Raw genomic sequence first — 23,279 nt, 5'->3', positions numbered from 1 at the left:
ATAAAACTAAAAAAAGTATGTAGTACAGTACCTATTAATTTGAAAACATGACCGTATATCAGCCAATGAAATCCTCTTGATCTGCAGTTGTCAATGAATGCTTTTCTTCTTTGGGATGATTGTTAGCATGCATGTATTCGCAAATTTCTAGTTCAAAGCCACAAGAAAAAGTTTCCGCAGTGGAAATTTGTGACTTTTTGGTGATTTTCTCCGGGACACAAGTTCCTCTTTCCAAAGGTTTGCTTGTCTCAGTTTTATCTGGCAACGTAGTACGTACATTAAAACAACATAGGTCGAGGAGTCCCACTGCACGGTTTGTGCATATACTAATACTCCCTCCCTTTTTTTATAACTGACGTTTAAGAAATTTGCTCTAGTGTATTTTTATCTGTCGTTTTATTATCCCCATACAGTATTAATTATTTTTTCACAATTTTACCATTTTATCTCTCTTTTCCAATACAGGGTTCTTAATTACTACTCCTAGTAATTATTGCATTACTTTTGGCCTAGTAAAACAGCACCATTTAGTACTCTAGTGAGAGAAAACATGGGTGAATTGGACAATTAATAAGGGTACAAAAGGAAAGTAGTGTACAGATTTAAGCAATGAAAAACTTTTCTTAATTGGTGTGTAAAACCTTAAACGTCAGTTATAAAAAAAGGGAGGAAGTATACTAGTACTATATATGTTACCAGTAATGGTTGAACCAGACAACAATATGCTATTTAGTCACATTAATTACATACTCTCCAATATTCAACCTCTTTGAATATTCGGCTGAGAGATGAATCATAGCTTCATACTCAAGTTGGAAGTTTCCTACGGATGCGTTAAAATTTATCTAGGACCGTTTTAGTTACCCTGTCCCATGCTTTTAGGAACATAAATATCAATGGCGGTACTTTTATCTACCAGTACTTCAACATTCTTGAACGTAATGCTTCAAAAAAAAAAAAAAAAACAAAGATTCTTGTGCGCAAAGCGCAACGTTTTCCTTTTTACAGTTCTTAATTACTAGTATTTCTCCGAGACAAGCCGAACCTTCAAGGAGATCAACTGATCAAGGAAGAAGAAGTCTGTGGAAAATATGAAAATTGAAGGACGTCCAGATGGCCACCGAAGTAAGGATTGCGAAGAAGCTTATCAAAGAAATAAAGGCGTAACAATCGAGACCTTTGATATTCAAGGCTAAAATCTACTACCTCTTCGTCTACTATGACTCTCAACATTCCTCTATTATTACTCATGTACATTGAATCGAGGAGAGGGGAAGCATTTCAATGTGTTTGAATAGGGTATTATTTGAAATAATCACTTTGGAAGAAATTTGCTGTAACCCATTAAAGAATTTAGAATTTGACTGAAACAAAGATTTCCACAAGCTATATTTCAATGGATCGTAGCTCAACCAAGCATATGACGTTGAGTTTTGAGGTATACCTCCCAAACTTGTGGTTTCGAATAGCAAAAAACCTCTTGTATACTTGTTGGTTTTTTAGAATGCACGAAAATCATCTGAAGTTGATTTCTAAGGCCAACCTTCCAAATCTGTTGAAGCTTTCTTCCAATATATGTAAATAGTACTGACTTCTTTTTGAAGACTTCCAATTAATATGTAAATACTCAACGTATATATATAGATACTAGAAATGCATGTCAACTCAGGATTCATGATACAAACCTAAAAGGGCGCTTGAATCCGTATCTAGTTATCTTATCAATGAGTAAATGCAGCGAGATTTGGTTTCTTTTTTCCTTCCTCTTTGGCACCATGTTATGGTAAAGACTAAGGAGGGCTAGTGAGTGAGCAGTGACAGCTAGGCTAGCAAAGTAACTTCTGTAGTTATTTCACTCCCTCCCTTTCCTTAATTCCTTAATTTAATTCTGGGGCACAATTTACCTCTTACAATATCCTCTCAGAACCTACTATACCGCCACTCTTTAGTCTTTAATGGTGGGTAGGTTACCAGGTCAGTAAATGAGAGTAGTGGGAGTTGGCAGGTAAATCAATCCATGGCCGTGCTTCGCTTGCTACTAGGAAGTAGCAGGAAACACGGAAAATTTTTTATGTCCATTTTCCTTAACGTATATCGTTTCAATGATGATGATTTTTTATTTTGCAAATATTTAAAGTTTTTATATAATTTAAGAATAAAAAAATTTATTTCATTAGTCAACGATTAATTTAATAAGATTATAATATTCAAAACAGTCAGATTGAATGGTCGTTAAAATATAGTTCAGATATTAAAATTTTAAAAAGGTAAAATTAATGTAAAAAAATATTTAAATATAAGAAAGAATAATAATTACTTGTGTGTACATTTACGTGATAATTAATAATATAGGACTAGTGTGTTTCAAATGTGTTAAGAAAAATCCTATTAAAAAAAATAAGGACCTCATCGAAAACAGGAATAGAAATCAAACCTTTTTAGTCGTGGGTAGTCCAGTAAATTTGTGTTACAACCCGATTAGTACGTCATAAATGTCACTAACCCCTTCGATTTACGCACCCTCCCCTCGATCAGCTCTTCCTTCCGACTTGTGCTGTCCACCTCCCACTGCCACCACCTCGCTACGACTACCATAACTTAAGCATCAATGCATTTCCAAGTGGCCGTAGAACTTAGTGTCATTTCCAAGTTCGTTGCTCAGTCTCTCCCTGATCAATAAAGAACTCGGTCGGCTTTTTTCAATCTCTCTAGTTAACGTATCATAAATATAACTACTTCATTTCTTTTCTTCCAATTTTTCACTCATATTCTCCTCCATTAGTTGGTAGAATACTTTGATTTTGTTGATAATTCTTGGCTCTGTTCATCACAGATGTATTTGCTTCTTTCTTTTCGAGTTACATTCTTTCTTTTTTTTCTTGTTTAGCCCAACACACAAAAAAAAAATGTTATACATGTTATGTGACTTGCTTATATATATACATATATAGGTTTGGTCTGCCATTTCCTCCTTTGCTTACTCAAACTAGTTTATCTGGATAATGCAGGTTTAATTCTTGAAGAAGTTCTAAGAGGATATTCACGAGGGGAAGTAGTGAATAGTGGCCCCATGAAGATTGCTGTGGACAAGTGTAGATCAGCTAAATGCAAGGCGTGCATGGCTCTGGGTTTCGCGTGCATGCTTCTTCTTTTGCTCTTTGGTACGTCCTTAATTTCCCAACTCTGTATTTCTTTGCGGGCCATATGGTTGTTTATCTTTGTGGTGCAAGTTTATGTATATGAAGCGGCTAGCCAGAATCAGGCAATCTGTAATCCCTCTATATCGCCATCCCCTGCTACATTCATGACCAGTGTATTGCTCTTTTCTGATCCTGCACCTGAGAATCCAAGACTTTTCCATCTCAGGAAGCTTTCGATCGATGGCTTTGGTCCACATGAAGATACTCCTCTTTAATCTTCGATTCTAATTGAAGTTCAGCAACACCGAATATCAGTTTTTGTAATCTGAAACCTTGGTCTGCGTACTATTACTTCATGTTAAATTGTTAATGTAGGGGACTAGGAAGTATTCTCAACCCCAACTCTATTCTATCGAGCAGTGGACTATGAGCTCCCTGATTTGACATTTAGCTTTCCCCTCCCCATTTCTTTCTTGTGTGACTTTGAGTCCCCTTTTACCGAAAGGTTATTAATATATGTGTATATATATTTTGTAAATTTGACTTGGTTGCACATATATATTTCTTGACGATAAAAATTTTTTACATGCAGCTGTGGATCATTATCAGGCATCGGAATCAGTCATTGAAACTTGCAATGGCATTCAAGAGCAAGCATTTTCCGAGGAAAATAAAGCTTCTTCTACTGCTCGAAAGTTACTGGCTTTTAGTGGTCAGAGATTAGTGCACACTTTTTTTTTTTTTTTTGAATCTTGTTGGAGTAGTAATTAATATGCTTTGGATAATTGGAACATAAATAATCACCTGTAAAAAGCTAGTGACATTTTTCATATGTTCCCACTTTTTTATCCTTCGTAATTACTGGATTCATAAAAACACGTTGAGAACAGATGGTAATTTATTGCTTTATCCGGCTATTTCATACCATATTACTCCTGCTAGCTAATTACTAGTATATAATTTCCGACAAACATCTTTCTTTCACGTCTCCTTCGGCCCTAGAAGCTCTCTTTCATTAGATGTTGTCACTTGTCATGCATGTTGGCCGGTGTGGCTTATAATTATATATATGCCTATGTTCACGAGCACTGGCACCATTTCAGATTGCTGGTTACAAATTTGTTGCTTTATTACTATTAATTAGGGAACTGGACAGATGAGGATAACGGTGATGACGATGGTTATGGCGGCGGCGGTGACGTTGGAGGTGGCGATGGTGACAGCGACAGTGGCGGTGATGGGGGCTTAGCAGATCGGATTGGTGGTCAGGGGCCGTCGTGTTCTAAGGACAACATCCTTGTTTTTCAAGGTCAAACGAAACGCATGTTCAATGGCATCCCCACATACACTGTTGAAGTCCAAAATGTGTGCGACTCAGCAAGTTGTAGCATCTCAAACATTCATCTAAGTTGCGGCTGGTTCAGCTCCGCCAGACTCATAAATCCTCAAATCTTTAGGAGACTTGGTTATAATGATTGCCTTGTGAAGGATGGACAAGCTTTGAATCCGGGAGAGTCTCTCACTTTCCAGTATGCCAATTCCTTCTCTTACCCTCTCTCCGTCTCATCTGTTGCTTGCTAGCTCCTGCTACTGATCCATTCTACTACTAAATCCTTACCCAAAATGCAAGGCAATGCAGTGCCTGCTGCTACTACTAAGTACTATTGATCGCTTAATGTTTAACGTTTGCTTTGGATAGTTTTTGAAGAAGTTCTTCTGGCTTGCCTCTCATCTGTAAATTTGGAATCCTATATATCATGCTACCTTGTCCTCTCTAGAGTTTTTTGTTTTTTTTTCCTTTTTTAAGCTGTAATGAAAAAAAAAACATTAAGCTAGCAGCACCGTTTTTTATTTTGATTCTATACGTATTTATCTGTCAAACGTCACACAAAAAGTTTCCAAACGAAATAAGCAAAAAAAAAACAAAAGCAAAATGGTCCGATCCATTAATTGCCCTCAACCTATGTGTTGGAGTGGTTTCTGATGGCATTAATGTTTCTTCACACACGGGACAGAGTCATGCCTTGGTTGTGATGAAAGCGTGATCTGATGGTCAATCTTACCTGTTTCGCTGCTCAATCAAGATTCTTGCTTTTTTGCCCTTCGAGTGAAGAATCAAAGGCAAGGTGTTTTTGCCGTAAGATTTTGGTGTTCATACTGAAATCTTATCATGGAATTAAATCGAAATTCAGAGCTGAAGAAAACTGGAGAATCCAAGAAGGTGGAAGGTCAAAGATGCAATCCAGCGAACATCCCATTTCATGCTTTCAATAGGTGGTGGTGTTACAGCGGGGGTTGGCGGCGAAACCATTGTAGCGGTCTGCTATCAAGAATCCAAGCTCCTTAACATCCCTCTGTCAAAATGCAATGGCCGTTTACGATCTCTCTCTAGCAACTAATCCAATACGTACTAGTACTAGTATTTCTTAGCCAACCATAGTACGATTTCTTGGTTGCATTTCAGTAATAATGTGCAAGAAAATTGGGTTTCCTAGTTATTATTAATTGAAATTATTGCATTTCAGACCGCTAGTTTATGATTGCCATTCGCCCAGAACTCTCGCAACAGAAAGGAAAAGGGAAAAGGGAAAAAGGTTTCCACTACAGATGTCAAGGAACAAAGTAAACAATAGTGCTATCAGTAAATAGACCAGCAGTATTCGGTAATCAAGAAACTGTAGACAGAATAACTGCAGCATCCATAAAATCAAATTCAGTAGCTATAGTCATAACTGAAATCTGAGACACCAACCATTGCTGACAGCACCTGGGTCACGATGTAAATAGAACCTCCAAAAATAGCAAGAACAAGAACTGCAGAGACGGGGTTCCTTAGCAACTCCAATATTGGCTGAAAAACAGTATAAGCAAATCCAGTGCTGACTGTCAGAGCATAAAGTGCATATCTCCTCATGTTCTCCCAGAATTCCTCCACCAGCGGTCCTTCTGGACCAAAAGCCAATGCCTTGTGATCGTCATCAAAGCCCATCACAATAAGTGCAACTCCTACTGTTACAGCTCCCAGCAACACAAGATGTGATGCGACTTTGGGAAATTCATCCCGGGATTTTGTTTCTAGTAGCTCTGAAGAACTCAACGGTTTGATTTTGCTGGGATGCTTTGTTACTTTTTGTCCAGGGAGGCTCTCTGTGGCTTTAAGCGTCGAGGAAACAGGGGATGAAAACGTACTTCTTGGGTAACTAAGGTGTTGTTTGGTATTGATAGGGATGAGGAATATTGCGGTTCGGGGATTTGTGTGTATCAAAGAAGATCGGATTGTCGTCATCATTCTTGAGGTTAGTCAACAACCTACTCAGAGCCAGAGGATGGTGGCTGATATCTATAGCTTTCTGTGCTGGAAAGTCGTCTGTGGCTGAGTTTCGCGCTGTGTCTGTGACTCTGTGCTGGTCTTTGTTCTTCTTCCCTTATCTTGTTTTCCTCCCAAAAAACAAAAAAATTCAACAAACAAAATGGGCCTTTCTCCAGCATGACGATATATATAGCAGAAAGTCTTGAAGCCCAAATTTCACATGACTTAAAGTAGCCCAAACATAACAATTAAGGATTGCAGCCTGGTCTTCCCTGCAATGCGAGCCTTTTGAGTAGGTTTTTTCTGTGCGAGGAGAGTCGGGGGGAGGAACAAAAAATAACCGATCATCCAAAAAGGATTAATCTTATGTACGCTTACATTATCACCGTTACATATATAACAACTCATTTAAATACACTTATAATATATATATTATCACTTTACTAATTAGACATATGACAACTAATTTGAAAGATGAAAACAAGTTTTGTTGCATGGTAAGAATAGCAACTTTAATTTTTTTTTTTTTTTTTAAAGTTTGCTATTCAACTTATCTCTCGTTCCAATTGCAACATGGAAAAAGTAGCTTGTAGAATCAAACGGGAGTAGACATGCCTCAAATATGGCATCAGCCCTTTGAGTCAATGAGATTACTCTATACAAGAAACAAAAATTCAACCAACAGAATATATTAGTGACAATGAAAGTCAAACGGAACGGATTATATATGGTAACTAGCCACGTTTCTTGTTAACACATAAAAGAAATGCACACTACGAGTCACAAACTCAATACTGGACAAAAGGACGGTTTTGTTATATCCGATTTAATTATGATTTAATGCGTAGTAATATATTTATTGTGTTACTGTACCTGGATATTTGCCAAATATTTTATTTTATATATGGTACTAATTTGTGCCTGATGGATGTTTTGTGTATCCTTTGTGTATCACATCACAATCACATCATATAACGTAAAAATATACTACGGGAGTAGAAAACATGCCCAAGACCCCACAGCCCATATCTTCTTTTGCCAATAATGCCAAAAGAAGTAATGAGTAGTACAAAGGAAACGGGATTTTGTTGGTTCATTGATGATTGATGTATACAGCAGCCAAATAAACCAATTCCAAACCCCCATTCGGCCCTTTTCCATACTCTCTCATGCTGTGGTGCTGGTGGCAGCACCCGGCTTCTTCTGCTGCCCAGTCCCCCCCCCCCCCTCCCTCTCCTCTTGCACTTCTCCTGTCTACCTGCAGCAACTCGCTGTGATATTACACAGTCTCCACAGTTGACTACAATGGAAGCATTTACATAGTATCAAACCCACTCCCACGAGCAGAATACTCGTCGTAGTTGTGGTAAAGAAGCCAACTTTAGACTTCCTTTTTTGGCTTTTCAACTGATACTTTCTTTGCCCTCCAAGTTCTGCTTGTATCAGGTAAGTTCCAGAACTTTTCCTGTTTCTTGTCCTATTTGCTGGAGGGTTGTTATTGGTTTTTTATTAGTTTGATCGCGCAATGCTGGTGCATGGTCTTGAACTTGGTTAAGCATTGAAAAATGGGCAAAACCCGGGAGGATATGGGCTTTTACAGCTCTTTTATTATTTTATTTCATTACTTCTTTTTTCTTTGAGGTTTTCTGCTCTCGCTGACTCTAAGACTCTAACCCTGTTCGTCGTTTGTGTTAAATTTCACAATAGGAAGAAATTCTCGCCTTACATTCCACGGTGGTTGTTGTTTGTTTTGTTTACATGTTTGTTCTGCAACTTGTAAGTTGTACCTAAGTCAGTTTGGCGTAATTTGTCTTCTGTTTCCGCAATGATGTAAATTTTTTGGCAGAAACAAGAAGTAACTATAAAACTAGAGGAACTTCATGTTGGAATTCACTGGTATTCTTTTTCTTTTATTTTCATCAGGATGGTTTTAAATGATCAAGTATTTGTAGCATGGGAAGAACGAATTATCTCCCAGGAGAAGGGAAACAGGGTTGTGCACTATTATTTACAACAATCCTCTGAGGATACAGTGCTTGCTGTGGTGGGGACTGAGAGGAGTATTAGGCATATGACCTACGTCGTGTCCAAGGGATTCGTGGATGCTTATGGGTTCACTGGAATTGTCACTGCTGGAACAAAATGGAGAGCAAGACGGGATGTTGTGGAATGGCTTACAAAGCTGGTCTCAGGGTTTCGCCTCCCTGTAATTGTCTCAAGTATGTAGCTTTTTTAGACTGCTTGAGCATGATTTTTTGATAATACATGTGAGTATGACTCGGTATGTCAATGTATAGCTATGGGGTGCACGGAACTACTGAGCAACATCAAACTTGCTTGTTTAACTCTATAATATTGGAATTGAGATAGCAGCATCTAAGTAACCTCGTCTAAAACTAGATTTAAGCTAACAGAAGGGGAATTCGTTTAATTTCTTGGGTGTAGATTGATGATGATATTAGTTGCATGTGAACACAAACACCTTTTATGCAAATGACTCGACTTGGTTCTTTGCTAGTAAATGACTAAATTGCTGAAATGTGGAGAGGAGTCAAGGGTTTGGCCAATGTGGTACTTCTTATGCAGAGACTGCCGACTTGTTTCTTTTCTCTATTCTTTCTGTGGGCTAGGGTGTGGGAATACTAAGAGATTTCAAGAGATGTGCGGCTCTCATACAGAGCTACTTTTTCTTATTTTTATTCTCAGCAGGATGTTTCTCATTAGTCTATTATTTATATATGAATCTATCTTTTACTTGGAATGACTTTTATTGTTGTGAACCCACTTTGTCAATCACTGATAACATACTTGATGTAGTTGTATAGTCAGGAATGGGAGAGTAGTGACCGTAATAAGAATTCTTAGCGAGATGCAGTTTATTCTGCACAGAGCGCCAAATACTTTCAAAAGAAAAGTTTTAGCCTATTGCATATGAATTAAATTCAACACAGGTTTGTCATGATACTGCTGGATTTACTATGTAGTAGTGATAGATATCCTGAAGATTATAAGTTCCTCTAAGTGTTCAAGAGAGACTGAAAAAGTCCATTATTTCATCTTAGGACTATAATTTCAAAAAATGAGTCGAAACCTACTACATAAAGAGTTGAAGTAATTATCTTGGTGTCATGTACAGAAGATGTATGTATATCATACCCTGTTAATCACACTATTTACGCTAAAGCTTTTGCCATTTTTTCATAGATACATAGTTGGACGTTGCTGGACTTGGACAATATTGAAAGCTAGTACTTTGCTTGCTAACATGTACATGCATTATGGAAATAGGCCCAGTCTAGACATAAAATTGGGCCTGCTATATATATGTAAGTATACATAGAGACTTGAAGATGGATGAGATGAAACATACCTGTTTCACATGAATTTTGAACATGTAATCATGCCAATCGCTTTCCCTCTGCTCTAGTGTGACTAATTAAACTCGTCTATTTTCATTTAGCATTTAAATTTCATGGATCTCTTGATCAGGTTAGACTAAATTTATAGTACATTGCTATGAGATCCATGTATCTGAGTTTAATACTAAATATTTGATAGGTGTTGAATTAAGCATCAAAATCAAATATTTAATAACATAAATGCGTAAACCGCTGGGATAAGTTGAAGGAAAAGGCAAAGGATATTCTAGAAACCAATGAAGCGCTCTTGCGTGCTCAAAAGTTATGTTAGATTGGTGTTACATGAATCCCTTGGTCAATTAATGCAAGATGACGTTCATCATTTCTTCTTCAACTGACTCCTTTGCATACTACTTTCTCTTTCTTCATCTCTGAAGACTCCACCTTCTTCAACAGGATTGCAGGTAAGATTCTGAAGTTACATACTCATCATTTTTTGTATGAATTCTTATCTAATTGTCAGACATTCAGTCATTTAGGTTTTTCCTACTGCATTTCTTTTCATCAATCGACTTGAATTTGCTTTCTTGTAAGGGGGAAAAGAACTCTTTTCAGAAAGAAAGCTTTCAGCTCTCTCTTTGGAAAGGTTTATTCATTTTCTTGTGATTGATCCGACTAGACTGATTTTAATTCAGTTGAGCTAAAGATCCAATGTAGGATGGTTGCATATGTATCAAGCATTGGCTCTTTTGAGTCCTGCTTCAACCATTCTCTGTTCATTCTTATTTTTTAAGCAATGAAAATCCCATTTTGCTTGCTTGTGTGATCGCGTCTTTTGGGATCCAACCGCAAAAAAAGGAAAGACAGAAAATGGTTGGCTCTATGTGTTTGAGTAAAGAATGATACAATCACGCATCAGCCTGCCATATGTAGGCCAGGTGCTAACCATCTGAGATTTAAAAGAAGATGGAGTTTTTTTATAGTGCTTCTATACTTATAAATAACAAAATCTTCTTCTGGGAAACAGTTGACCATGTTATTAGTAAATTATTGAAGTTTAATTCTTCTGTTCAATGTTCCAAATATAGAGGCTCCATTTTGCGTTTGACTATGACTTGCTTCTAAAGTGACTGTGCTGTTGTTCTCTTTATGTTTGAATGTTATTGAGACATTGCTAGAATGTGTATTCATGAGAGAGAGGTCGGTTGGGATGAGAATTCAACTGGGCTCATTAAAAATTTTTTTAATACTCTCTCTGTCTCTTGTTTTTTAATACTTTGGCAGAGGGAATTCATCTTGTTCTGTTCTTTTCTACCTATTTTTGGTCAACAAATATGCTCCATATAAGAAATATCCAGATGACTCCTTTTTATTAAAGATTGAAGAGGAGGCTTTCTGTTTGTTCAACTGTGTACCAGATTTTGGCTTAGTAATTTTGTATTTCTAATTTCTAACTTTAGCTGAGTGGTTTTCTAATCTAAAATTTGTTCACTTAATTTTCTTAAGAAACCATAGGTAAATAAGACTCTGAGTGAGCTTTTAGATAAATGAATGATTGCAGAAATTTTTCTTATTAGAGCAAGCGTGGTAGTTTAAAGCACGTGACTCTCCCTCTCTTTCATAATGAATTTTGTTGTGATTAAATGCAAATGATTTGGTAGTGTTTGCTAGCTTGTTTATGTAAGGTATAAACAAAGTACCAGGTCATCTGAAGACTGGCTTTGACTGACATTGACTCACTTACCATATTTAAATGAGAATAATACACTATCTTATTACCTGGGTATTAGCAGGTTTTATGCAGATTTTTTATTGCTTATCCATGTCCTCTGTCCTGGAAATTATTATCTTCAGAAAAATGGCCAGTTTTTGTGTCTAAAGAATTCATAAATGAGAGTTGTGGTTCTCTTAATCTTTGCATTATTTTGATGTTTCCTCAAATCAACAAATCTAAACAGAAAGAAGTGCCAAGAAAGAATTAATTCCCCATGAAAGGGTAATGTGGCTAACTAACTTCTTCTTAATAGGGCAGTTCTAATACTTCATAACATCAGTGTGTGTAAAGTTAGCATACTGCTGTATATTCTTAGGTTCATAATTCATGAGCCCTGCTATTGAGATTAAGTTAGTATTACCCTGCTTCCAAAAAAAAAAAAAGAAGAAGAGTTACTACTTGTATTCGTTTCTTGACTGTTTAATATGCTTTTGTTGATTTGTTTACCTCTTCCATCCCTTTAATATCCTTTTAATGTTTTATGTTGCTTGCCACAAATGATTTGTTTGTACCAAATATTGGTAATCAATGATAGTTGTCCTTGCCTTCCTGTATTACTAGTATTATGTATATGTGGCTACAGATTACCTGTTATCTGACATGTTATTCTCTGTACTTCTGTTGTTAATGTTGAACCAATTAAGTGTTGTAGCTTATTAAACATTGCGTCTTGTAGATGCTTTAATTGGGGTGGGGAAGTTGTTTTGAGAACCTTGCCTTCCAGAATGAGATTTGAGCAAGTACATTTAGATGATCAGGAAGATGTACTATATTGTCTTTCTGTAGTTGTATCTGCATTTGCATTTAAAAGTCAGTTTTGATCCAGCATAATCTTCCAGAAATTAGGCATTCCATGCAAATGGATATTTTACTCCATTTACCCTTAAAATTCTTTAAATTGTGATGGGCATTTTTTTTTCTACATTTCTCAAGCGATGTGCCAAGATCTCAATGCTACATTCTTGATCTATCTCTAGCAAAATTTTACCAACAATATAGATAGCTATAACTAGGAGTGGTCAATTGTTAAACAGCCTTTATGGTTAGTAGTATCAGTCAGAGTAGTGTTTATATGAAAATTTGAGAATGAGATACAGGTGAATAGCAGAGTAAGCAGCAAATTGTGCGGATCAATGTCACTATACATGTATCTTATGGTAATTTGTCGAGAGTAGATGGTGATCACAGCAATTGATAGGAAATAGGATGTTAGTGCAAGAATAATAATCATGGTAAATTTCTAGATGAAGCATTTTGCAATAGAATGTGCATGAGCACTTGTTGAATGCTATTTTGTTTTGGCATGTTGCAAGTGATTATCTGATCTGTATCTCTCACTTGGGCCTGCCTTTTCATTATCTGAAACCTGAGTTCCTAATGTTTGCAAGATATTATTGGTTTGTTTTTCCTTGTTTGTCTTTAATTTTTCCCTCATTTGGAAGGGCACTTCTGGGGAAGGGAGGGTGGAGGCGTGTGGGACAAAACAATGGAGTTGAGGCGGTTATAATTTCAGAAGTTGGGAAGAAATGGAACAAGATTTAGCAGAATGTTTTCTCTCCTGCTAATGTGTGATTGCAGATCATAATTGTGAACTCTCTTGAAATTGACCTGAATAAATACCAAACTATGTGTTTTTTTGGTTTTCTTTTTGTGGTGATTGTTTTATTTGTGTTACACATTTCCTCTGAATTGAGTGAGCAACCGTTTTATCTTTGGGACAGAGCATCAGATGATTGAATCGAGGCTGCGTCTGAGGTCACCTGGATACCCAATGGCTGGTCTTCATAATCTGACTAATTCGATGGATCAGGTTGTAACTGCCATATTATGGTATTGATCCAATTTTAAGATTTTTCTTGTGTATTATCAGTTATTCATTTCACATGGCTTATAGAAAAACTTATTTTCAGGTCCAGGTTTCTGGAAAATTTAGAGTTCAAGATTCAGATATCATGTGGTCTGGTGAAGCTTGGAATTGTTCTAAGGAGCTCAAACACTATCAAGCGTTATGCAGGAAAAAAACAACAATAGCGGTGAGTAGTCACTAGTAACTGGTACTTTTTGTCTCAATTGCATTCGCACAAAAAAAAGAAAGCTATGAGTAAGTTTGTCTTCTTGTCCAGGTTTATTCCTTTGTGCTCATTATGGCTGAAGAAGGAAACCACTACCTTGGTTACTTGGAAGATTTGTATGAGGATAAGAAGGGAGAGAAAATGGCTCAAGTGCGATGGTTTCGGCACAATCAGGAAGTCAAGCAAGTAATTCCTGAGTTAAATGCACATCCGGAAGAAATATTCATCACTCCTTATGTTCGGAGGATTACTGCAAAGTGTATAGATCAAGTTGTCACAGTGTTAACTCCAAATCACTTCGAGAAGTGTTTGGCTCTTTTCCCTGAAAAGTTGTCATCAAGGATCTATGTGTGTCACAGAGAAGTCAAAAACAACAAAATTGAGACCTTCTCACTGAGTAATTTGCGAGGCTATGATAACCAAGCAATCGTCTCCTCATTAAATCATCATCATGATTCAATGAATAAAGCCAAGGTCCATAAACCAACCGAGGAAGAAAATGATTTTCACTCTGAAGACTCCACCAGGCAAGGTACTAGAAGGACAAGAAGTCGAAGGAGAAACCATTTTGGTGTGACAAATTTGATCCCTGGAAAGCGGATGGAAAGATGTGAACCAACTCATCGAAAATTGAAAATCAAATTATCTACTAAAGCTTCTATTAATCTTGTTGGGGCTGAACCCTCTCAATTATCTTCTGAGGATGATGAAAAAAATATAGAACTCCTCTGCCAGGATAGTGGTATCCGAGGTTGTTGGTTCAGGTGTAAAATATTGCAGACATCAAAAAAGTCCTTAAAAGTTCAATACTGTGACATCCAGGATGTTGATGGACCTGGAAAATTAGAGGTATAGTGAAGCATAAAATTGTTAGTTCTTCCTTAATATTCATATTTTGGTTCTCTTTGGTCATTTAATGACTGGGATTACTTGTTCTGCTGTGGTTTTAAACTCCAAATGAAAGTTTCAAGGACAATCATGTAAGGCAGAAGTTAGAAGATAACAATATCTAATGATCTATTAACAGTTAGAGAAGCTGCATCATCTTTGTTTTTAGCCTTTCAGACTAGAACCATGATTTCAGCTTTTTGCATAGAAACATAACTTCTTTCTTTTGTGGTGTATGTTGCAGGAATGGGTTCCTGCATCTAGAGTGGCAACTCCTGATGAACTGGGGATGAGATTTGCAGGCCGCCATACTGTAAGGCCTTGGCCTCCTCATAATTCTTCTGACTATTCTTTTGAGGTTGGAGATGCAGTTGATGCATGGTGGTCAGATGGCTGGTGGGAAGCTGTTATAATTGGGTTGGACATCTCTGGAGGTGATAATGTTCACGTGTATTCCCCTGGTAATTCAACTTCTGGAACAGATAGATTTGTTTTTTAAGAGCTTACATGTTATTTATCTGGCTATGTATATGACCTGACAATAGTTTCTTTGTACCTTAAGAGTGAATTGAGGTACTAGTTCTAATTGTGGCTGAATTTGGCAGTAGAAGAGAGGAATATACTTGCTACATATGTTCGTAGATCATGTTCTGTCAGCATGATGGAGAATCTCATGAATTTGCATTTGATTTTTAGGTGAAAACAAGTTCTTAACATTGCAGAGAAAGGATTTGCGACCTTCAAGAGATTGGGTTGATAACAAATGGATAGAAGTAAAGGCAAAACGTGATATACTCTCTGTCATTCCTTCTACTGTCAGTTGCACTCTGAAGCTCTCAATGTCAACTTCAACTGAGACATCTACGCATGACAGCTCCAGATTACCAGAAGCCCAAGTTCATGTTTTGTCCAAGCTTGAAGCATCTGAAAGTGGTGTAAAAAGAGAGCACCATTCAGCCTTGTCAGCTAACCAAAAAGATTTGGACAGCCTGAATTTGAAGAAACGGCTCTGTAACCGTCATGCAGATGATTTGGTTGACAAAGGGTTTAAGGCTGGCAATTTTAATGCTCATGGAATGGTCAAGACAGTTTCAGAGGGTGTCTCTGGTAGCCAACATAAATTTGTAAAGAAATAGAAGCAGCAGAATGCATTAGTATAAATCAATAGGTTGGGAACTGCAATATTTTTGGTTTTTTTTTTCTTTTTATAGGCCACTAATATAAGTGCTGCCATTGACTTATGTAAATATGGGGTAGCGATGATATGCAGGTGCACAGGGCAAATGTTTCATTTTAGGAGGGTAAAATCAACTGTGGTGCTGAAGTTACTAACTGCCTTTTGGCAGTGGTATTAAGCTCTTTGTCCTTTGCACTCAATTGCTTTCTGCATATAAACTGCAGTGATCATAGTCTGTAAGCTTGTACGTTGCTTTCTTCTTAGCAAGTAGCTGCCGTCTTTGACTTTATATTTCCGGGTGCATTGAATAATTCTGTTGTAATTACTGCTCCTGATACGTAGTTAGTGTGGAAAGACATCGCTGGATAGGATTGTGGCTTACCAGCTCCAATAAGCAGTCTTAACTGAAGACAGTTGTACCGGTTAGAAAAACATAATCAGGAACCAGGAGCTGAAACAAATTGTCCTTGTTCAAACGATATTCCAGCCCGCTTCAAGTACCAACTCCTCAACAGATCGTGTTTCAGCTGGGTGAAACTGCAGGGTTACTGAAGAAAGGCTTAAAAGTATTTTCCTTTTGCAGATTTAATTTGAGACCTATATAAGATGTTGCTGAGACATATGTCAGCAGTCAATTATAACCATTCCTTGGTGATTTATTAATAACCGCTGTACCATAAAGAATTGTAAATCAACACATAAATTACCATTGACGTCTTTTCTTTCAGTCTATTGATTGAATTCCAAATTATGTTGCTCCTCTGCTGCTAGAAAACATTCAAATTTATAGCCTCAAAAAATAATAATGTTATAAACATGAGCCAAAAGACAGCTTTTGTACATGTCTATAGCTCCAGGAAGCCAGCTCGAGTGCTGCTGCATTGTCAAAGTGGATACCCTAATTATAAGCAGGGAAAATAGTTATAAAGTTTGTTCTAACTTAACTGGACCCGCAAGCCCATCAGATCTAGGGAATTACCAAATCCTTCCTCTGCACAGAAGAAATAAATCACAAATCTTTGTCATGTTAAGTCGTACACAATCCCTATCCCTTTAGTTCCCCAGCATACACACCCTTCCACGTCTTATTTCCTCCCCTTAACCCCCTGGGCAGTTATACCGTTGTACAGGTATGTTTTATTTTTTACGAGGGTTTGGAGTGAATATGGGAAGTGCAGAATCTTCACAATCTGGTTCTGGGGTCACAAGGGACCAGCAATGCCCTTCTTCACAAGCATATCATAAACTCTATCAACTTTCGTTGGTTCAATTTGGAATAATGAATAAGCATCAGATTTCTTGGTAATATTTCCACTGAAGATCTGTGTCGTCATGACCTCCACCATTTTCAGATACTGAGCAGGAGCCAGCCTCAATTCACCACATAGACGTTTCTCCTGCAGCACAAATGAGATTTGACTGGTTCTGTTCGAGCACCAATAAAAGCAGAAAATAGTAAGAATATGCTATTTAACAAACCCAACCTCATGCCCCCACCTTTTTGAAGGACACAGATGACCAAAATATTTTACCCTGAAGTCAATATCCACTATGAACGCTGGATATTTACCTTGAATAACTTCGTCAATGGCTAATCTTGAGAAGTCCATATCCAATTTTTAACAACTTGTTCAACCCCTTAATGCTTTACTAACAAAGCAAGAAGGCCACCCACCAAGGGAACAATGTCTCATAGAAAAAGGTTACTTCATGAATATACCAGATTTAGAAGGCCTCATCCTTTCTAGAAAAGGTGCAAAAGCGATTTTAGAAACAGAAACAGCAAACTTACAGATGCAGAGAGCAGTTCTGCCTCAGAAAATGTTACGAAGTCCAAATTGATTGAATATGCATCAGCAGAGTCTGAAGCAACAGGGCCATTAAGAAAAGCTATACTGTTTCCTCCATCATCACAACCATTCAGTTCAGTTTCCTTCTTTCTTTTCCAGTCTAAGTATCTGTCAGCATCATTTGAAAAATGACACCCTGCAGCTTGTGCTTCCTGCATATTTTTTTTACTTCAGGTCATTATAAAGTAAAATAAGTCATTGTTTAGCCATCAACAATTACGTGTCAATTGAACTTCTTTTTATTTCTTTTTGCTTTGGTGGGTAGAGAGAGAGAGAGAGCAAAAGAATTTCAACACGGAGGAACACAAGTTTTTTCCTAAAAACAAGCACATTAAACACGAGATTTGTAAATATCTAGGCTTGGACATTTCGTTTTACTCTTAAGAAGAAAAACTACGAAACAACATAAAAGATGAGAAATAAAGGCATTCAGAAAAACATGGATCAAATTTTCATGGAGCTTTGAACGTAAAAGCAAATGGACCTTAAGTTCTTGAATCCTTCTAAGAGTTCTATGTTCTGCAACAGTTGCCTTTAGTAATTCTTCATGCTCCTCTTTGGAATGAAAACGCATGAAGACATCATAACGTCTGCACAAAACCTTCTCTTCCTGAGACAGGTCCTTCTCAAATGCATCTTGATGGAGCAAGTTCCTATCTAGAATAAAATCCTTCCTACGTTTTCGCTCATCAAGCCTGCCAAGATGAACTTGACAAGTTATTTGATATGATTAAACAAACAAAAAAAGAAATAAAGCAATTTCTTGAAACATTCTCAGGGAAAAGAATGGATATAGTCAACTGTAATGATCTTCAGCAAATTACAGAAGTGCTGACCTGTGGTAAGGAGTACATTGAACATACAATATTAAAGAAATTAGTTTAAGTTTCAATGTAATTGTGACTAGTGAATGCTGTTATCCCCACAATAGTTCAACACAATCAGATGGATGACTAGGAAATTTACCAATCATAAAGAAACAAAAGAAGACAATTGAATTGTATATTTATCAATTCTCTTTTCTCATCTCCAAAAACAAAGTTCAAACAATCAAAGAATCAATGACGAATCCTAGGAAACAGAGATAATAACGAGATACCTCTTCCAATATATATGCAGTACTCGCAACTTCAACTTACGCTCCTCCTCAGTGTCAGTTTCTTTAAATTCCATATCAGCCAGTAAATGCTCAGCATCATTATCGTATTCTGGGTCAAATTCTTGTCTTTTTGGGTTATATCCACTTAGTTCCATCAGGGAAGGGCCTTCATCCTTTGAACAGTTGGATCTATTGTTATCAAAATTCTTTCCTGTTAAATATACCATGAGCAATTTAAAAACTTGTTGTGTCAATAGCAAAAACCTATCCCTCTTCCAGTCTACCCATATAGGTCATCAAGTCTTGGTTCCTTTATATAGTAGCATTCTTCCGTCTTGCCATGATATTATGGTCAATTATATTTTAACAGGGATTATAACCTTGATTAAAACCAATTGCTGCCGTTTTAATATCACAATCCAGTTGGACTTGGACAACAATTCTTCAAAAAACTATCCTTGGACAACTCTATTCCCACCCATCCCCCAAACTCTTACTTCCCTTGCATGCTCTGACTCTATAATCGTGATTAAAGTCAATCACTATCGTTCTGATTTTACACTCCAATTGGACCTCGACAACAATTCTTAAAAAAGATTATCTTTGGACAACTCTATTCCCACCCATCCCCCAAACTCTTGCTTCCCTTGCACACTCTGACTCTATTCCAAGTTTTTGAATGTCAATCAAATTGCTAGTAGCCGCCCCCAAAGGAAAGACGAGAATGCTACCTTTTGGCTTCATAGAATCGTGTCGATCCCTGACCTGGACCTTGTTTGATGCCTTTTTCTTACCTGTGGTACCTGCAGCATTCATGTCGATAAAAGGGTCCCTGGAATCTCATACAAGTAGGTGAGTAAAATTTAGATGTAAATTTAACTTTTGCCCTACCTGCATTTACAGCAGAGGGCAGACGACCTGAAGGACCACTTATATGTTGGTCTTCAATTCTAATCAAACAAAAATGCAGAGAAATTGGATTGAGAATTTTCAAAAGATAAGCGGAAGCACCAAGTCACAAAAACTACAGCAATCATACTTGACTCTTGATGGGGAAAATTGAGATTCATCCTTTGGTGTAAGTTCTCCGAGTGCAGAAAATCCTATAACAGCCAGCAGTATTGCTATTATATTAAAGAAACATGGTATAATGAATATAACAAGAACGACTTCAAGGCATTGATGGGTTATGGCAAAGGGAATTCTATCTAAACACCAATCCAGTCTCTCATGTTCCACTTTTGGCTTTTCTCATTCAAATTTAAAGAAAGTCAAAATTCAAAAATTGCTTTTCTTGGCAAGCCTGTCTAAAAAATAGGGATGGCTCTAAAAATTTATTTCTCTAAGTGACAGAGTCATGACCTGTGATGTCAACAAAATGAGCCAACCAAATAAGCTCCACAGTTACAAGATGTGGCTTTTTAATTCTTTTATCAAGCAAAAAAAAAAAAAAAGCAAATACTAATAATCAGTAGCTAAAAGAATTATAAATAGTTGTTGGGGGTTTTTGTGTTTTGAGAGGGGGGGGGGTATAACCAACCTCTCTTTTCTTCACTTTTTGCCGTTGCAAGGAGTTCCTTTCTATTTTTCGCCACAACATGTGTCATATCCTAATGAGAGAAAACTTTCTTCAGTACCTATCGCTCAAAGAAAACTTAAAACCCAGAGATAACTTAATCATGTTTGCCATACTGGAAGAGGGAAGTATGGGGAGTTTAGATATGCATTTCTGAAATGCTCAATGCACGCTTCCTTTGTCTTTGTCCCAACATGCTCTCCAACTTCTGCCCAGTTCCACATGCCATACATTTCAATCCCCTAGTTGCCGTGAATCCCATGAAGCAAGACAGAATGAGAGAGTGATGTGAGGAAAGATCAGTTTCCAATTAATTGCAAAAAGGAGAGACCAAAAGCAACAGAATTTTGCAGAAAGGGACAAGTTGAGCAATTATGGTTTCAAGATTTTAAACCACCTCTAGAAGTAACATTTCTTCATCAGCTTTCCAGTCTGGACAGATAAGTGGAAAAGAAAGAACATCCTGTTCAAGTGACAAGCTAAATAATCATTAGTAACATCATTATTACGCCACAAGTGGTCTTTTGAGAAGATAGTTCCTAAGATGTCCCTAAGTTGCTTACAGAACAGTCTAAGATGAAAACTTAACACAGCAAAACGAAATGTCTCTTGTTTTGCAGCATCAGAAGAATAAAGTAAAAGATTGTACAAGTTCAAGATTGCAGGCCAAACAGTCAAACTGTACTAACATTGCTGTTGGAATTTTTAAGCGGCACTTGATACTGCATGGTCAATATGGTCCACTTTACATAGAATCCTGGTTAAAAATTATCTTTCTAGTTCTCAAGCGAAAAGAAAATATTAGTCTCTCACTTCTAAGTATTGATAACATGGATGATATGCAATCCCCTTAGCATGATAAGGTATCAGAGGTAAGATTGACAACATCACATTATATCATTAGGTCTCAAAGAAAAGTTTGTGTTGAGAAGGTACTCACCATAACCCTGTATGGATGATTGCTTTTATGGGGATACACCTCAGCACCAACTGAGAAGCACTCTATGCATAGGTCAAAATCAGAACATGCAGCACATTTTATACGAGTTCTCCCCGTTATATCTTTTTTACAATAGTTACAGTGGTATAACGCTCTTTTCCCTTCAGCCGTCCCTTGACCTGGGTGACCACAAACCAGTGCCACAGGAGGAGAGGAACAAGTCACAATATAAGATGATACAAGGTAACACTTATTTAACCTTAGCACCAGTCCACTTCACTATGGTACTTGCCAAGCCTCTCTACCTAATGGTACATGTATATTTTCAGACTTTCTCATCAATCAACTCGATGACCAGACAAGACATCTTTTTGGTACAATTACAAGCCAGTCAATTTTATTCACTAAGGTTGACAAGCATATGAGTAAGGTGTACAATGATAAAGAAATTCCAAAAACCATCCCAGTGTGTGCAACTGCTAATTGTCCATTTAAAGCATTTGGTTCAGCATATACAATCGATTGTATCACAGTCTAAAGAATTTCTGCAGAAACCTAAATAACTACGGAGTACCTGCATTTGCTGATTCTAAATGTTCACTGTTAGTGGCATTCTTTCTTCTCCTTGATCTGCATTTGCAAAAACGGTAAGAAAAGAAAAGTTCATTTTAAAATCAAACGCTGACACATGGCAATCTCACGAAACTGCTGAAGAACAGTTCATACAATGATCATATTTAAGATACTTTCCTTAAAAACAATAACATGTACAAAACAATTACTCCATGGAAGAGAAGCAAAATGAGCAATCAATCCAAAAGACAGACGCAATGGATACATACTTTTTACACCCAAACGGATGACAGCATCAATCCAAAATCTCAGGCATAATAAAAAACCTTTCCCGTTCAGCAGTGACATTACTATTACAAAAGAAAAACGATGAAGTATGTCTTACAGCAGTCACAGGCTACTTGCTCCAGCCCATGCGCAAAGTAATAATCAACAAACTCAAACACGAAAGAAGCATTGGGTTTTCAGATGGCTACGTAAAACCAGCCTAGATTGCTGAAAGAGTGAGCTCTAGACAGCCTCATTCAAACCTCCCAGGCATAACTAAACAAGTTAGCAAAACCAAACAATAGGCCTCATCCCAGTTGCATGAAACCAAATCATCAAGTCAATTCGATGCACAGTTAAAAGAATGCAAATTTATACCCAAATATCTGCTCATGAAAGACTGCCGTTTCACATATAAAGCAACACCAATTTTCACTTTAACCACAAAAATTTCATCTTTAACATAAACAAAACCGATCACGGGCAGATAGTAAGCTTACCCATTACACTGGAAAATTTTCAGTTAAACATCCCCAAAAAGAAAGGAAAAAAAAAAGGAAGAAAGAAAGAAAGAACGAACGGAGCATGAAGAATTCAATCTAATGTGCTAAGCGATTAAACCTTTGACTGGGATCCTCCTCAGCTTGGAAATTTCCGCGAGACCGACCCATTATTCAATTCCTCAACTTCAGAGACTTCAACTTTACAATACAAACACCCTTTCATTCATAGAGCTAAATTCCACATGAATGAGTTATTTATAAGATAAAATAGAAATGAAATTGAGAACCCAGATGGAAAAGGCAATATCTTTTTCTTCAACTTCGAAATTTTGGAAATTTTCTTGCTAATTATGTTGCCAACAAAAGAATTTTCCGCCCTTTATTGAAAATGGTGAAAATGGTTAAATTCCCTTAATTGAGCGTTTATTGTCAACTTATATTTTGACCGTCGCTTTATTTCTTCGACACTGGAGTCGTTTTACGTACTGTTCTTATGATCTCATTACTGTTTAGTCTTTGTATTGACAATGCAGTTTGAGAAAATCGAATAAATTGCCTTAGGAACATAATTCTACAACCTTTATGCAAGATAAAATAATAATAATAATAATAACAGTCTTTTCCTTTTTTCTTTTTTTTTTTGTCTTCCAAGTTCCTTTCCTTATCTTAAAAATTAAAAGCGAGAAATGGATAAGACTATATTAGATTTTATTTATTCGACTTTTAACTTCATCCCTCGTTTGATCTACGC

The 23,279-nt window shown here is 37.0% G+C and overlaps 3 protein-coding genes across 8 annotated transcripts; 1 reads left to right on the top strand and 2 right to left on the bottom strand.

Annotated features, from left to right (window-relative positions):
* Positions 1-4,956: 4,956 nt before the first annotated feature.
* LOC140014874 (uncharacterized) lies at positions 4,957-6,559 on the bottom strand. The gene is made up of 2 exons (XM_072066508.1): positions 5,893-6,559; positions 4,957-5,494 (listed from the first exon to the last, which is right to left on the bottom strand). The coding sequence occupies exons 1-2, from the start codon at positions 6,427-6,429 to the stop codon at positions 5,408-5,410; spliced, it is 624 nt and encodes a 207-aa protein (XP_071922609.1). The 5' UTR covers positions 6,430-6,559; the 3' UTR covers positions 4,957-5,407.
* Positions 6,560-7,676: 1,117 nt separating this feature from the next.
* LOC113710599 (uncharacterized) lies at positions 7,677-16,015 on the top strand. 2 transcript variants are annotated; one of them, XM_027233702.2, is made up of 8 exons: positions 7,677-7,896; positions 8,374-8,669; positions 10,247-10,273; positions 13,305-13,393; positions 13,494-13,616; positions 13,707-14,504; positions 14,788-15,004; positions 15,240-16,015. In XM_027233702.2, exons 2-8 carry the CDS (start codon positions 8,375-8,377, stop codon positions 15,677-15,679), a joined length of 1,989 nt encoding a protein of 662 aa, XP_027089503.2. In that variant the 5' UTR covers positions 7,677-7,896; position 8,374; the 3' UTR covers positions 15,680-16,015. The 2 variants fall into 2 exon arrangements, with proteins under 2 accessions (XP_027089503.2, XP_071921707.1); XM_072065606.1 differs by lacking the exon at positions 10,247-10,273 and having other exon boundaries at positions 7,678-7,896.
* Positions 16,016-16,485: 470 nt separating this feature from the next.
* On the bottom strand, positions 16,486-23,045 carry LOC113709729 (transcriptional adapter ADA2b-like). 5 transcript variants are annotated; one of them, XR_011821350.1, is made up of 14 exons: positions 22,647-23,045; positions 21,760-21,815; positions 21,186-21,364; positions 20,643-20,708; positions 20,362-20,487; positions 20,210-20,279; positions 19,709-19,772; positions 19,561-19,619; positions 19,401-19,472; positions 18,670-18,880; positions 18,055-18,265; positions 17,513-17,722; positions 17,291-17,426; positions 16,977-17,145 (listed from the first exon to the last, which is right to left on the bottom strand). XR_011821350.1 is itself a non-coding variant. In XM_027232579.2 (13 exons), the coding sequence occupies exons 1-13, from the start codon at positions 22,694-22,696 to the stop codon at positions 16,923-16,925; spliced, it is 1,569 nt and encodes a 522-aa protein (XP_027088380.2). In that variant the 5' UTR covers positions 22,697-23,044; the 3' UTR covers positions 16,486-16,922. The 5 variants fall into 5 exon arrangements, 3 of the variants coding, with proteins under 3 accessions (XP_027088380.2, XP_071921708.1, XP_071921709.1); XR_011821349.1 differs by having other exon boundaries at positions 16,977-17,117; XM_027232579.2 differs by lacking the exon at positions 17,291-17,426 and having other exon boundaries at positions 16,486-17,117; positions 22,647-23,044.
* Positions 23,046-23,279: the final 234 nt, after the last annotated feature.

The sequence above is a fragment of the Coffea arabica genome, chromosome 9e (assembly GCF_036785885.1).
Source record: "Coffea arabica cultivar ET-39 chromosome 9e, Coffea Arabica ET-39 HiFi, whole genome shotgun sequence".
NCBI lineage: Eukaryota > Viridiplantae > Streptophyta > Magnoliopsida > Gentianales > Rubiaceae > Coffea > Coffea arabica.
This window is presented reverse-complemented; position numbering and strand designations above follow the sequence as displayed.

Coding starts and splice junctions, on each gene's coding strand:
- LOC140014874 (XM_072066508.1), bottom strand. CDS start 6,429: ATGATGACGACAATCCGATCTTCTTTGATACACACAAATCCCCGAACC. Junction 5,495..5,892: donor CCCAGGTGCTGTCAGCAATG/GTTGGTGTCTCA, acceptor GCATTTTGACAG/AGGGATGTTAAGGAGCTTGG.
- LOC113710599 (XM_027233702.2), top strand. CDS start 8,375: ATGGTTTTAAATGATCAAGTATTTGTAGCATGGGAAGAACGAATTATC. Junction 13,617..13,706: donor GGAAAAAAACAACAATAGCG/GTGAGTAGTCAC, acceptor CTTCTTGTCCAG/GTTTATTCCTTTGTGCTCAT. Junction 15,005..15,239: donor TGTTCACGTGTATTCCCCTG/GTAATTCAACTT, acceptor TTTGATTTTTAG/GTGAAAACAAGTTCTTAACA.
- LOC113709729 (XM_027232579.2), bottom strand. CDS start 22,696: ATGGGTCGGTCTCGCGGAAATTTCCAAGCTGAGGAGGATCCCAGTCAA. Junction 21,365..21,759: donor TTTAGAATCAGCAAATGCAG/GTACTCCGTAGT, acceptor GTGGTCACCCAG/GTCAAGGGACGGCTGAAGGG. Junction 20,709..21,185: donor ATCATCCATACAGGGTTATG/GTGAGTACCTTC, acceptor TCACTTGAACAG/GATGTTCTTTCTTTTCCACT.